The 11,987-nt window shown below is 38.7% G+C and overlaps 2 protein-coding genes across 2 annotated transcripts; one reads left to right on the forward strand and one right to left on the reverse strand.

The window, feature by feature from the left end:
- Positions 1-871: 871 nt before the first annotated feature.
- Positions 872-2,650, reverse strand: CaBP1 (Protein disulfide-isomerase A6 homolog CaBP1). The gene is made up of 2 exons (XM_017231375.3): positions 2,486-2,650; positions 872-2,417 (listed from the first exon to the last, which is right to left on the reverse strand). Exons 1-2 carry the CDS (start codon positions 2,496-2,498, stop codon positions 1,129-1,131), a joined length of 1,302 nt encoding a protein of 433 aa, XP_017086864.2. The 5' UTR covers positions 2,499-2,650; the 3' UTR covers positions 872-1,128.
- Positions 2,651-10,487: 7,837 nt separating this feature from the next.
- jhamt (juvenile hormone acid methyltransferase) lies at positions 10,488-11,691 on the forward strand. The gene is made up of 2 exons (XM_017231379.3): positions 10,488-11,170; positions 11,224-11,691. The coding sequence occupies exons 1-2, from the start codon at positions 10,519-10,521 to the stop codon at positions 11,463-11,465; spliced, it is 894 nt and encodes a 297-aa protein (XP_017086868.2). The 5' UTR covers positions 10,488-10,518; the 3' UTR covers positions 11,466-11,691.
- The last annotated feature ends 296 nt before the right edge of the window (positions 11,692-11,987 follow it).

Consider the following 11,987-nt stretch of genomic DNA (forward strand, 5'->3'; position numbering starts at 1 on the left):
TCCACCATTCTGCATAAAAATCCTGAGACAAAATATTTTTTAGATTTTTTGTCCATTTTTCGAGAGGGGATCCCTTGAAAATGGGATTTTCCGCTATAGGGCGCACTGTGATGGCTATATCTTCCCCAATTCTCATCCGATCCTCATGCGGAGTACCTTAAACGATTTGTGGATCGATTCTCCACCATTCTGCATCAAAATCCTGAGACAAAATATTTTTTAGATTTTTTGTCCATTTTTTGTGAGGGGATCCCTTGAAAATGGGGTTTTCCCCTATAGGGCGCACTGTGATGGCTGTATCTTCCCCAATTCTCATCCGATCCTCATGCGGAGTACCTTAAACGATTTGTGGATCGATTCTCCACCATTCTGCATAAAAATCCTGAGACAAAATATTTTTTAGATTTTTTGTCCATTTTTCGAGAGGGGATCCCTTCAAAATGGGGTTTTCCCCTATAGGGCGCACTGTGATGGCTGTATCTTCCCCAATTCTCATCCGATCCTCATGCGGAGTACCTTAAACGATTTGTGGATCGATTCTCCACCATTCTGCATCAAAATCCTGAGACAAAATATTTTTTAGATTTTTTGTCCATTTTTTGTGAGGGGATCCCTTGAAAATGGGGTTTTCCCCTATAGGGCGCACTGTGATGGCTGTATCTTCCCCAATTCTCATCCGATCCTCATGCGGAATACCTTAAACGATTTGTGGATCGATTCTCCACCATTCTGCATCAAAATCCTGAGACAAAATATTTTTTAGATTTTTTGTCCATTTTTCCTGAGGGATCCCTTAAAAATAGGGTTTTCTCCTATAGGGCCCACTGAGATGGCTATATCTTTCTCAATTCTCAAAATAATAAAATAAAAATTATTAAATTTTGTTACACAGTTTATTCAATTCATGGTACAAAATTCATATGTTCGATGGTTTCAATTCTCTATAAGCTATTTGAGGATTGGTAAAAAACGCGCTAGTATAGTACTCGTAGTTTTATTTATATTTAGATACGCTGGCTGACCTTAGAATATCATTATCATTCAGAATGCAAGTTATCATTATCGGTAAGTGGAAAATTGAGCTTGAGCCGCACAGTCTTGATGGTAGGTGGTGTATGAGTTAATCTCCTACAGCTCATCCTTGGAAACATCGTCTAGGTCGATGTCGCTCAGATCGATGTCCTCTTCGGTGGGCAGCTGGCCGTCCTTACCATCCCAGGGATCCACGGACACAATATCGGGCTTCTTTGCGCCTCGAACGGGAGCAGTATGGCCACGGCCGTAGGAGATGTCGCGCAGGAACTCATTGATGCCGTCCTTGGAGAAGGAACCTTTCAGAACGGAGAATTTCATTTTCTTGAAGTTAACAACAGCCATGGCCGGGTAACCAAAACCGCCCACTTCAAGGGATTCCTCAAGAGCCAGCTGCTGACCACCTTCGGCCCAAGCCCAGCCCCAGAGCTTCTGCTTGTAACTCTCTCCCAGGGTACGGAGAGTATCCAGGAACTTGTTACGGCACTTGGCATCGCAGTCCAGAATGTGGGGAAGCACAGAAACCACGCACAGGGGCTTGCCCTCACATGCGCTATCAAAAGTTGATTCGTTAGTGATTTCTATCAGTTCGGGGGCTGGAACATTGGCCACATGCTTGTCGCTAGCCCAGGACACAATATCAGAGGCAGTGCGTCCACCATCGTACTCCTGAGCATCGCTGGCGCGCTTAGATCCAGCCGCGAAGAATTTAATAGTTGGATAGCCGCGAATATTGTACTCGGCAGCCTTGCTCTGGTGGGCGGTGGCGTCGAGAGCGCCCAACTTGACCTTGCCCTTGAGCTGTTTGGCAGCACTTGCCCACTCTGGGGCCAGATTCTTGCAGTGGCCGCACCACGGGGCAAAGAACTCTACTAGCCAGATGTCGTCCGAGTTGAGGACCAGCTTGTCGAAGTTGTCTTCTGTAAGTTCAATGACATCATCACCGGATGAGCTGGAACCGCCGCTGGAACTGCCGCCGCCAAAAGCAGCTTGCACCTTCTTCTTCGCCTCCGCTAGAGCCGCCTCCGCAATTGCCTTTGCCGTGCGTTGGCCATTGTAATCGGTGGGCGTCTTTTTATTGGCGCCGAAAATCTTGATGGTGGGAAAGCCACGTACACCAAACTGGCCGCCTAGAGAGCTATCAGCATCGGCATTCACGGAACCCACTTTAACGACTCCCTTAAGGGCCTTGGCCAGCTTCTTGTATTCCGGCACCAAGCTCTGGCAGTGACCACACCACGGGGCATAGAACTCCACAACCCAGATGGCGTCGTCTTTCAAAACTTCCCGATCGAAATTTGAGGACGACAGCTCCACAACTCCATCTGAAGGGGAGTAGAAGCCATAGGCGTTGCCGGCTATGAAAGCCAGTATTAAAATAGTCGCTAAAAAATATAAAGTTTAAATTTTAATAAAATTCGCACATATTAAAGCCATTATTGCTAAAACTTACACAGCTGTCGCATTCTGTTTTTTTGTTGTGCGTAGAGCTTACGTGTCGCTCGGCGTTTTATCTTTCAGATTGATTTGGTCTTTCCTTAATCAAGTGTCTGTCTTTTTTAACTAAGTATAGAGAAGCGGTGTGATGCGGCTTTTATTTCTTAACAAAAAAGAAGTACACGTCACTAGAAACGCGAACTATCGGCTAGCGGTGTGCCGGCTTCCCAACGACGTGACTGCTCATCTCTAAGGAAATTGCTCATCTCTAGATATTTGAAATTTAAATTCTTTTCCCGCGTCGTTTTATGTCGTTGCCAGACTAATGATCAAATGTCTACTTTCTTCTGAAAATATGGCAGCATTAATTTAAATTTTAAGATTTCTTTCAATCGGAACTTCACAAAAGTATATAGAACTATATTTGCCAATAATTTTCAACTTGAGGTCGGTTATTAATTTAAAAATCTGACAGATATGTGATATGTTTAGTCACATAACATAATATTTTATTACGAACAGAAAAATGTAAACTTTGAGCTAAAATTTTAAAACTTATAAAAGCTTAAGAAGAATAACCAATTTGAATCCTGTTTGGTAAGGTAGAAATACCCTTAAAGGAAGTATTTAGGTAGAGTTAAGTATTAGTATTTAAAAAGCTATTTCTTGACGATTAGACTTTTCTATTCCTCCTACAAATATTTCAAAAATATGTTAGAATGTTTTATTTCAGCATATCAGAAATCTTATTAAAGTTTTTTAATATCTTATGTTTCTTTATTTTCGTTAGATTTGGTAATTTGTCTTGGTATTTTTCCTAGCTTTACTTTAATTTACTCACACATTGTTTTTTTGGGGAACCAGAATGTCCAGTATCGTAGTCCAGCCACTGTCTTCCTTTCCAGCCGCCCTCTTCGTCCTTGCTGGGGTCTTCGTTTGTTGCGTGCGCATATGAGATAAAATATGTGGTCAATTTTACTTAATAGCGACTTAGTAGTAGTGTTGCCAAGATTTATGTGACGTTCATATTGCCACAGTAAGACAGAGCAAAACAATTTAGTTTTCTGGTAAATCCCTGTAACCCCCAACACTTCACCCACCCCCATGTTATTCAAGGGTTAATTGGGGGGAGTCCGGCGGGTTCAACTTTCCCTTCTACGATCTGTATGTTATTTTTATGATTATTGAATTTTAATGCATATCGAATGCACACATAAAGATTCAATGACACATAGTCATAACTTCTTGGGGCTGTAACGAAAAGTTGGGGGTGTGGCCAACCCTTCTTTTCTGGCAGGCCGATTGTAATGTTTATGCCACATTTGGTTTGCACTTTTTGCTTTCAGCATAAAAAGGCGTAATATTTGTATTATCGTCAATGGGAAAAGTCTTGACACTGTAAAAAAATGTATACAAATTTTTAAATCAGTAATTGCACAACCCATTTTATTTTTTTTACTTGAGGAGTATTAAGTATAAACTTATAAAAGTATAAAGAATAAATTTATATTATTTTGTGTTTGGTTTACTTTTTCTTTTTCTGTGTATTGACTTTTCCTTACTGGCTTATCAAACAAATATTCTTATGCTCAGCGGAGCGATCTTTTTATTGATACGCTACGGTAAGGGTGCGGCGAAAATATTAACCCCTTGTTACCCCCAATATTACTGGTTGCTCCTGTTGTTGTGTCTGCACTTCTGACTTGTCCTGACGTCCTGTCAAAACACCTTTCTGCGAGGATGTGCGTCTGTCAGTGACACCAACCTTTCAGATTTTGGGTGGTTATGAGTGTGTGCACTTAAAAATATTTAGCCTTCCTTATTTAATTTTTTAAAGTTTTAAAAAAAGAATCCCATTATAATGCCTTGTTTAAAAATATGTAGACTTAAACACAAGCTATTATTTTATTTAAAATATTAAGATACTAATTGACTATTCGAATTTAAAAATCAGTTTTATTTAGCTTCAATCTTGGATTACCTAAAACTTTTTTTTAATCATTTCCGAATTTGGTTTGGAACACAAATTTTTATTCATTGTGTATCTTTTGGATTCCTTTTTTTTTATCGTCAAATGCCATTTTGCAACGTGTCATATTTACTTTGCGGATTTGTCCCATTATTCACTTGACAACACCACGGAGATCTGAGTACCCTTCAATTTTTTTTCCGTTTGATTCTCGAGTGCCTTGTGTGCGGCTTAGTTTAAAGTTGATTCGCTGCCACGCGCTTTCCATTTACCATTTCCCCCCCTTGTTGCATGGGTATTCCTTTCGGCCCTTTTCGGTTTTTGTTATTTTTGCAAATTTTACTTTATCTATTTTTCTATATCATTGAACTGTTTTTTATGGGATTTTCTTCTTGATTCGGCTTCGGTTTGGCCCGGAGTGGGGTTGGATGGGTGGTAAGTATTCTTGATTTTTGGTTGATTTGCAGGCCTTACTGACTTCTTATCGAGTGGAACGTACGTACGTCTGGGCATATGTGTGTGGAGAGTGAAATGATGATATGTGGCTTATTATTGTCAATTTTTATGGGTTTTTCATGTGTGACTGCATTTTGGTAGATGGGTAGACGGGTTTCTTCCCGAGAATATGTTGAAGGGAATGTGTTAGATAAGAAGGCGCGAAATGGTGGTGTGAGCGTTTGAATGGGAATTCGAGATGGGCAGAGGAGATTGGATTACTGAGATATTATTTTGGGAGTCAATTTGGTTAAAAAATCATAGAGATTTTTGAATAATATCTACAAAAACATGAATCCCTTCTAGGTGGTAAGAAAGTTAATTTTTGTTAATCAAACAAATCAAGTGGAACAATAATAAGAAAACCTCTTTTGTTATTTTACTATTTTATAATCCCCTTTTTATTGTTTATCTCCTTAAGTTTTTGCCACCGTATCCCTTAGAACTCAAAACCCATTTAAACAATCAACTTCCACCAGCAAATAAACTTTGCAACAGAACGTGATCAACCATAATCAAAGAATAAGGTACACTACTCGTACCACCACCCCCTAGGGAGGACACGATTGAGGAGGAAAAACTATCAGGCGTGTGTCTCAAAAGGGACGAGTGAAAAACCTTATAATTTTCTTATGAAATAAACTGCAAATAAAGTGAATTTTATGCAAAATATGTTTAATAAACAAAATCAAGCCATGGGGATAACAAAACAACTAAACAACCAAACAACCAAAAAAGGAAGAAAACGGGGACAAACTGGCAAAAGGACATCGACGACAGTGTGAAGATTTTTAATTGCCTTAGGAAAATGGGTGAGTGTGTGTGTGTGTCTGGGCGGTTGGGGGACGGGACTTGAGATGCCAAGCCAAGATAATAAGATTGTAAACTATGAAACGACGTTGGGGAATGGGGTTGCAGAAGAATTATCCCTAGCTCGGGTTAAACAACATGTGTGTTGGTGGGTGTGTGACTTCTACTTCTGGCTGGTTAGTGTCCATAAGGATGTGGATGTCCTTTTTGCTGGGTTTTGCCTTTTTAATGTCATTTCAGCTACTTTACAACGAGATATTTCAGTAAGGTAAACGGGGTGAGACCCGTTTGCAGAGCCGGAAGATTGTGTGTCTCAGACAATTTCAGAAAATGCCAACTCATTACAATTTGGCCCTCGACTCTCGACTCTGCGGCAACTTTCTTTCCTTTTATCCAGCAAAAGTTGTCGCCACTAGAATCTGGCTACGTAATTAATGATATACATATATACACACTCCTCCGGTATCTTATTTCTTCCCCTTAATCTTATTGAACTCGCCTCGGTTTTTGGCTTTTTTATGCTGACGCTAACTCGAAAATAATTTGATATTTTCAATTAAAGTTTTCAATAGCTTTTCAAAATGTTTTCTGGGGGGAAACAAAACAATAATTGCATTGTAATTGGCTTTTGATAGTGTTCATGTTTTGTTGGGGGTAATCGAGTGGTTTTTGGGGGGTAAGGTGAGATAGCCAGGAGGTTTTGCGGTTAAGGATAGGGGTTGGTTGGCAATGAATTTGACTTTCAAATTGTTTCAGGTAAGGTCATGGCTTGAAACAAAGCTTATTTTGTTCAAATAAAATCTTAGTCTATACAATTTCTGAACTGTATATCATTTATTTAAATTCTAAGATAGGTCTATCTTAGGTTTCTACTTTCCCCTACTTCCAAATAATTTCCTTTCATCAAGGTTTCATCATCATTTTCCATTGAAATATTTTGCCATTATTAATTAATTTTTTGATTTTGTCTTTCAATATTGAGTTCTTCTCCTCCCCAAGCTTTTCTCTCATTATAAAAAAATGAGCAATGCCGACAATTTTAATTTACACCCAAACACATAAAACGTCCTGCAGATCCCCTCACACCGCTGGCCCATAAAGCTAAAAATAATTTGCAGCAAACAAAACAGCAAAAAAGGAAAACTTGATTATTTTATAAAAATATTTTGTTACGTTAAAGAAAATTTTCCCCACATTTCCCTGGCTCTTTTTACCTTCCCCATCCCATCCTATAGGTGGCTTTCTTTTATTTCTGTTTCGTTGGTGCTTTGTCGATATTAAACGAAAATAAAATATAAACAACAAAAAATGCGACAAAAAATTGCAAGTTTTTCGTTCCCTGTTGGGAGAATACCTGTACAGGTGCCCAACACCGGGAGCGGGTGGGTCTGTGTGGGGGGAGTTGGGAATTGTTATTGAATGCCATACTCGGGCAGCTCGACAATTTTTTTTCCATTGCATACTTTTAAGCGCAAAATCAGCTTAGGGGCTCATTATCCCAGCGTTCGTTCATTCATTTAATTTTTAATTAATTTTCCCAACGCCCACAAGAATCGAAAAAAAGAAAAACAAATTAATATAAGAAGGAATATGCATATATAAAATGTGAGCTTGGGACGCGTAAAGGGATTTCTGTTGCTGCCATCAACACTCGCTAGCTTTTGGCTATTTGTGGGCTTCTTTGAGACCTCTCGCCCACCGAAAAAACAAAAAAAAAAATTGAAAAGAGGAGAAGAGAAAGGAAAGAAAGTTGCGGAAAAAATGCAAGAAAGTGGCACAAAGGGTTCAGTGGGTTGGTCTCTACTGGAAGGGGGGGTTTTAAGGATGTGGGTGGCTTCTTTGGCGAGCTGCCTTCTTTACTATTTAATTATTTTCGTTGCTCTTTTGAGCATGGCCTTTTGGTTATAACTTGTAAAATACTTATATAATAAAAATAATACACACAGTCCAACAAGGCAAGTATATAATTCAAGACATTTAAATACTCTTGAAGATATTTTTCCAAAATGGTTTGTATAGATCATTAAATAAATATGGACTGCGTTGGTATAAAAATATATTTTATAAATGATGTTTTAGTATTGAATATTATACTAAGATTGTAAAAAGTTTACTTTAAAAAATTCAAACCAATAGTAGATAAATTTCTAAGAATAAGTAAGTTTTCCTTTTTTTTTTTTTAATAAAAACAAAATTTATTTAATAAAATATCATACACCATTTTTTAGGTAGGGATTATGTTTTAATAAATTCATATTAAATACACAAATAAATATTTATTTTTCTGTATATTTGGAAAACCTGTATATTTAATGTATATTTATAAAAAAGTACCAATTTCCAGTTTCATGATTGGTCTTAAATGTCTATTTTTAAAAGAAAGAGTATTTGAAAGAAACAACCTGCTAAAAGCAAAAAAAAACAGAACCAGGAAGCGTTAATTGATTTTGTTTTATTCTTTCTCCTAAGCTCGCCACACACTGCCGGAAGAGGCTGGAGTTGGGAATGGGATATTTTTTGGGGAAAGGAGAGGAAAAACAAAAAAAAAAAAACTGAAATACAGGACGAAAAAGTAACAACCCTTTGCCAAGTTTTTCATTTCCTTGAACTGAGCTTGCTCGGCTCCTTTTATGCTTAATTAAATATTCATCAAACACACAATGGAAAACTTTTAAATACTCATCAAGTTTGCGGGCATCGTCGTCTTGGGAAACACGAGGAAAATCGTGGGTGGGTTTGAGGAAACTGGAATGGAAGCCTGGGATGTAGATGAAGCCAAGGATGAGCTCTCATACGTTTTCGTCTGGCTCTGTCCGCTCTAATCAATAACAACAAATCGCCGTTTACTTTGTATTTTAAATCTGTTCAACTTGTAGCTATCTCTATCCCACATATGTGCTTTTAGCCCAGGATTCTCAACATATTCCCCTTTGGGACATTAAAAACTCATTTCCCCACCCGTGATGAACCAAATCTAAATCTCAACCCTTTCTCCATCTTCGAGGTAGTATTCTTGTTTTGTTTGTTGTTTCATTATTTCAACATATGCAAAAGTTTGTGTTGTTTCTATTGTACAACCACCATGGAGAATATTCTTTGTGGACCAGATAATAACCAGAACCGGATTCTAAGGTCTACTGTTCACTTGGATAAACTTTAAATAGTTTTCAAGTATGTGCCAATGATTTCTGGGTGGGAATTGGGGTTGATTAGGGAATCGGTGTTATAATACTTTGATTTTTCGTACTTCTAGTATTAAGACTATTTATTAGCTTCTTTAGAATCTATTCTAGTTAGTTTCCTTGTATAAAACTTGCCCCAAATTTATTCCTAATTAATTTCTAGCTTATAAATTCATTATTATTCTCCTCAAGAATCTAGAAACCAAGACAAGTCCCCGTTCAATCGAAAATCCTCATCTCTGGGCTCTTCGGTTCGTTTCGCTTCGGTTTGGTTTGGTTCGCCCGATTTAATTGATTTCCGTGGCTCTGTGACAGCTCGAGCCAATCGACAGCTTTTGGTAATTGCAAGCCGAATAACCCCTTTTTGTTTTTGGCCTTTTGACGTTCGCATTTTGCCAGAAAGAGTCTGCGACAAATGCAATTAACCAGCCGTAACGCCCACACACATTAAGCCAGAAACAGAAACCCGGACGGAGGAGGGCTTTTGATGTCACTTTTGGCAAATGAATTTATATGGATGTGCCGGGTGCCGAGTGCTGTGAGCTTTGCCAGAATTCAGAATGTAGAGTATGGAACGGAGGTGGATGGATGGTTATGAATCGCTGGGACATCAAACGTGCGTTGTGCTCATATGTGAAATATTCGAAATATCATGAGTTTGGCTTTCACATCTCTGGGCCTGGCAGCAATTACACAAATGTAATTTGCAGCTAAATGGAATGTTTTTAATGAATTTATATACCCTGACTGACAGCCAAGGCAGTCCAGGGAGCTCTGTCATTCCCAAGAACCAAATGAAATTACCAACTTCTATTTCTAGAATCTAGATTCTAGGATACATGCTCCATGATTAGAATTGGATTAGGCCCAAAATAGAGTTATTGGTCTTTCACTATTTTTAATCACACTTGGGATAGGTCATTGAACCATTATTTAGTATTATTTTAAGGTGAATGTTCTCCAAAAATATTTCATTCCTACATTTTGGGGACTCAACCTTAATGTTGGGGAGTATTCTTATACAATTTTTTGAGCGCTATCTTTATACATATATTATTGTCCAATTGGAGGCTGGTACACTGTTCATGAAAATTATGGTAATACGGCGAGGAATTCACTTCCAGGGGTTTGCTCAAGTTCAATTGCGATTTACATGTCAATAGAATGTTACGTATTCTTCAAGTCGTATTTGTATAAAGGAAGCATTAGCTAAGCTCTATTGACCTAGAACTTGAGCTTTCGATGTTCGATTTTAAAAGATAAACTTGAACATTGTTTATTTCAAAATTGTTGTTTAAGAAACCGTAAAAAAATAATGCTTTGAAGGTCTTATACCTTTTTTTTACTTTGCTTATAAGATAAAAACAATTTTTTGTTTGCAAGTGTAGTTGAGCGATAATGCTCTAGCTCTCCACACTCACTCACTTGCACTGGAACCGATAAAATTTTTTAAGCTTTAAAAATAAGTAATACAAAAATTACCCCGGCGTCATAAGCTGGAGAGTGAGAACAAAAAAAATTTGTGACGACATCACAGATGTAGCAGCGTATATAAAGCTACGGATCGGTTGGAACCGCCGATCAGTCGCCGCCATGAATCAGGCCTCACTCTATCAGAACGCCAACCAGGTGCAGAGACACGATGCCAAACTGATTCTGGATGAATTCGCATCGACGCTGCAGTGGAGGTCCGACGGAGAGGACGCCCTCCTGGATGTCGGCTCAGGATCTGGAAACGTGCTGATGGACTTTGTGAAGCCCCTCCTGCCGATTGGCGGCCAACTGGTCGGCACCGACATATCCAGTCAAATGGTGGGATTCGCCAGCAAACACTATCAGGGCGAAGAGCGGACCAGGTTTCAAGTGCTGGACATAGGATGCGACAAGTTACCACAGGAGCTAAGGGGTAGCTTCGATCACGTAACCTCATTCTATTGCCTCCACTGGGTGCAGAATCTAAAGGGAGCCATGACCAACATCTACAACCTGCTCAGACCCGAGGGAGGAGACTGTCTGCTCGCCTTTCTAGCTTCCAATCCCGTCTACGAAGTGTACAAAATCTTGAAACTGAATGATAAGTGGTCGGAGTATATGCAGGACGTGGAGCAGTTCATCTCTCCACTCCACTACAGCCGAAATCCTGGCGAGGAATTCAGTCAGTTACTCAGTGATGTGGGTTTCATTCAGCACAATGTGGAAATACGAAATGAAGTGTTTGTTTACGAAGGAGTCAGGACTCTAAAAGGTGAGTAACTTGCTCCTAAAATATGTTCTTCGTTAATAGCTAATATTTTTCAGATAATGTCAAGGCCATCTGCCCTTTTTTGGAACGTATGCCTCCTAGTTTACATGAAGATTTCCTCAACGACTTTGTCAAAATTGTAATATCCATGAACTTGCAACAAGGCGATGACAATCAGGATCAAAAGTTTATATCACCTTATAAGTTGGTGGTGGCCTATGCCCGCAAGACTCCTAATATTGTGAACCAGTTTTTGGATGATAAATCAAATCATGTTACTTTTAAGGGAATTAATTAGAGCCTAATATTTTAAGTACAAGAAAAGGGTATTTAATTATTTTTGCAAAGAGTCTATATTATTTCTACTTAAATAGTGTTCCTGACCCTAGCCATTAATAAAAAGGGAAATCTTTATAATTTAAAGATAGGCATAGTACATAACTTTAAAATACTAAGGGCATACATATTTTCCGCTATGCATTACAATCTGGTCAGATATTTAAACAATAAACCTTGTTACAAAAGTTGGCGCAACTTGAGATTAGAATATCTAATCAAAAATTCTATTTGATATAACATTTATAGAGAGGCTTAGGCATTGTAATTGCTGGTTTTGACAGAACCAATTACAAGTATAGCAGCCACTCTCGCCGACTCTCACTCTCGTACTCCCATTCAATTTAATCTATATGGTATACTATATAGTAGTTATAGTCAGTAAGGGGTTAACTTGTACTCTCGCTGAAAGTTTCCATCTGGCCGAAAGCTTAGCGGCGAAAACCGCGTGGTTTCCCCTCGATTTTGATGAATCAAACTTAAC

This window comes from Drosophila bipectinata, chromosome 2L (assembly GCF_030179905.1).
Source record: "Drosophila bipectinata strain 14024-0381.07 chromosome 2L, DbipHiC1v2, whole genome shotgun sequence".
Lineage (NCBI taxonomy): Eukaryota > Metazoa > Arthropoda > Insecta > Diptera > Drosophilidae > Drosophila > Drosophila bipectinata.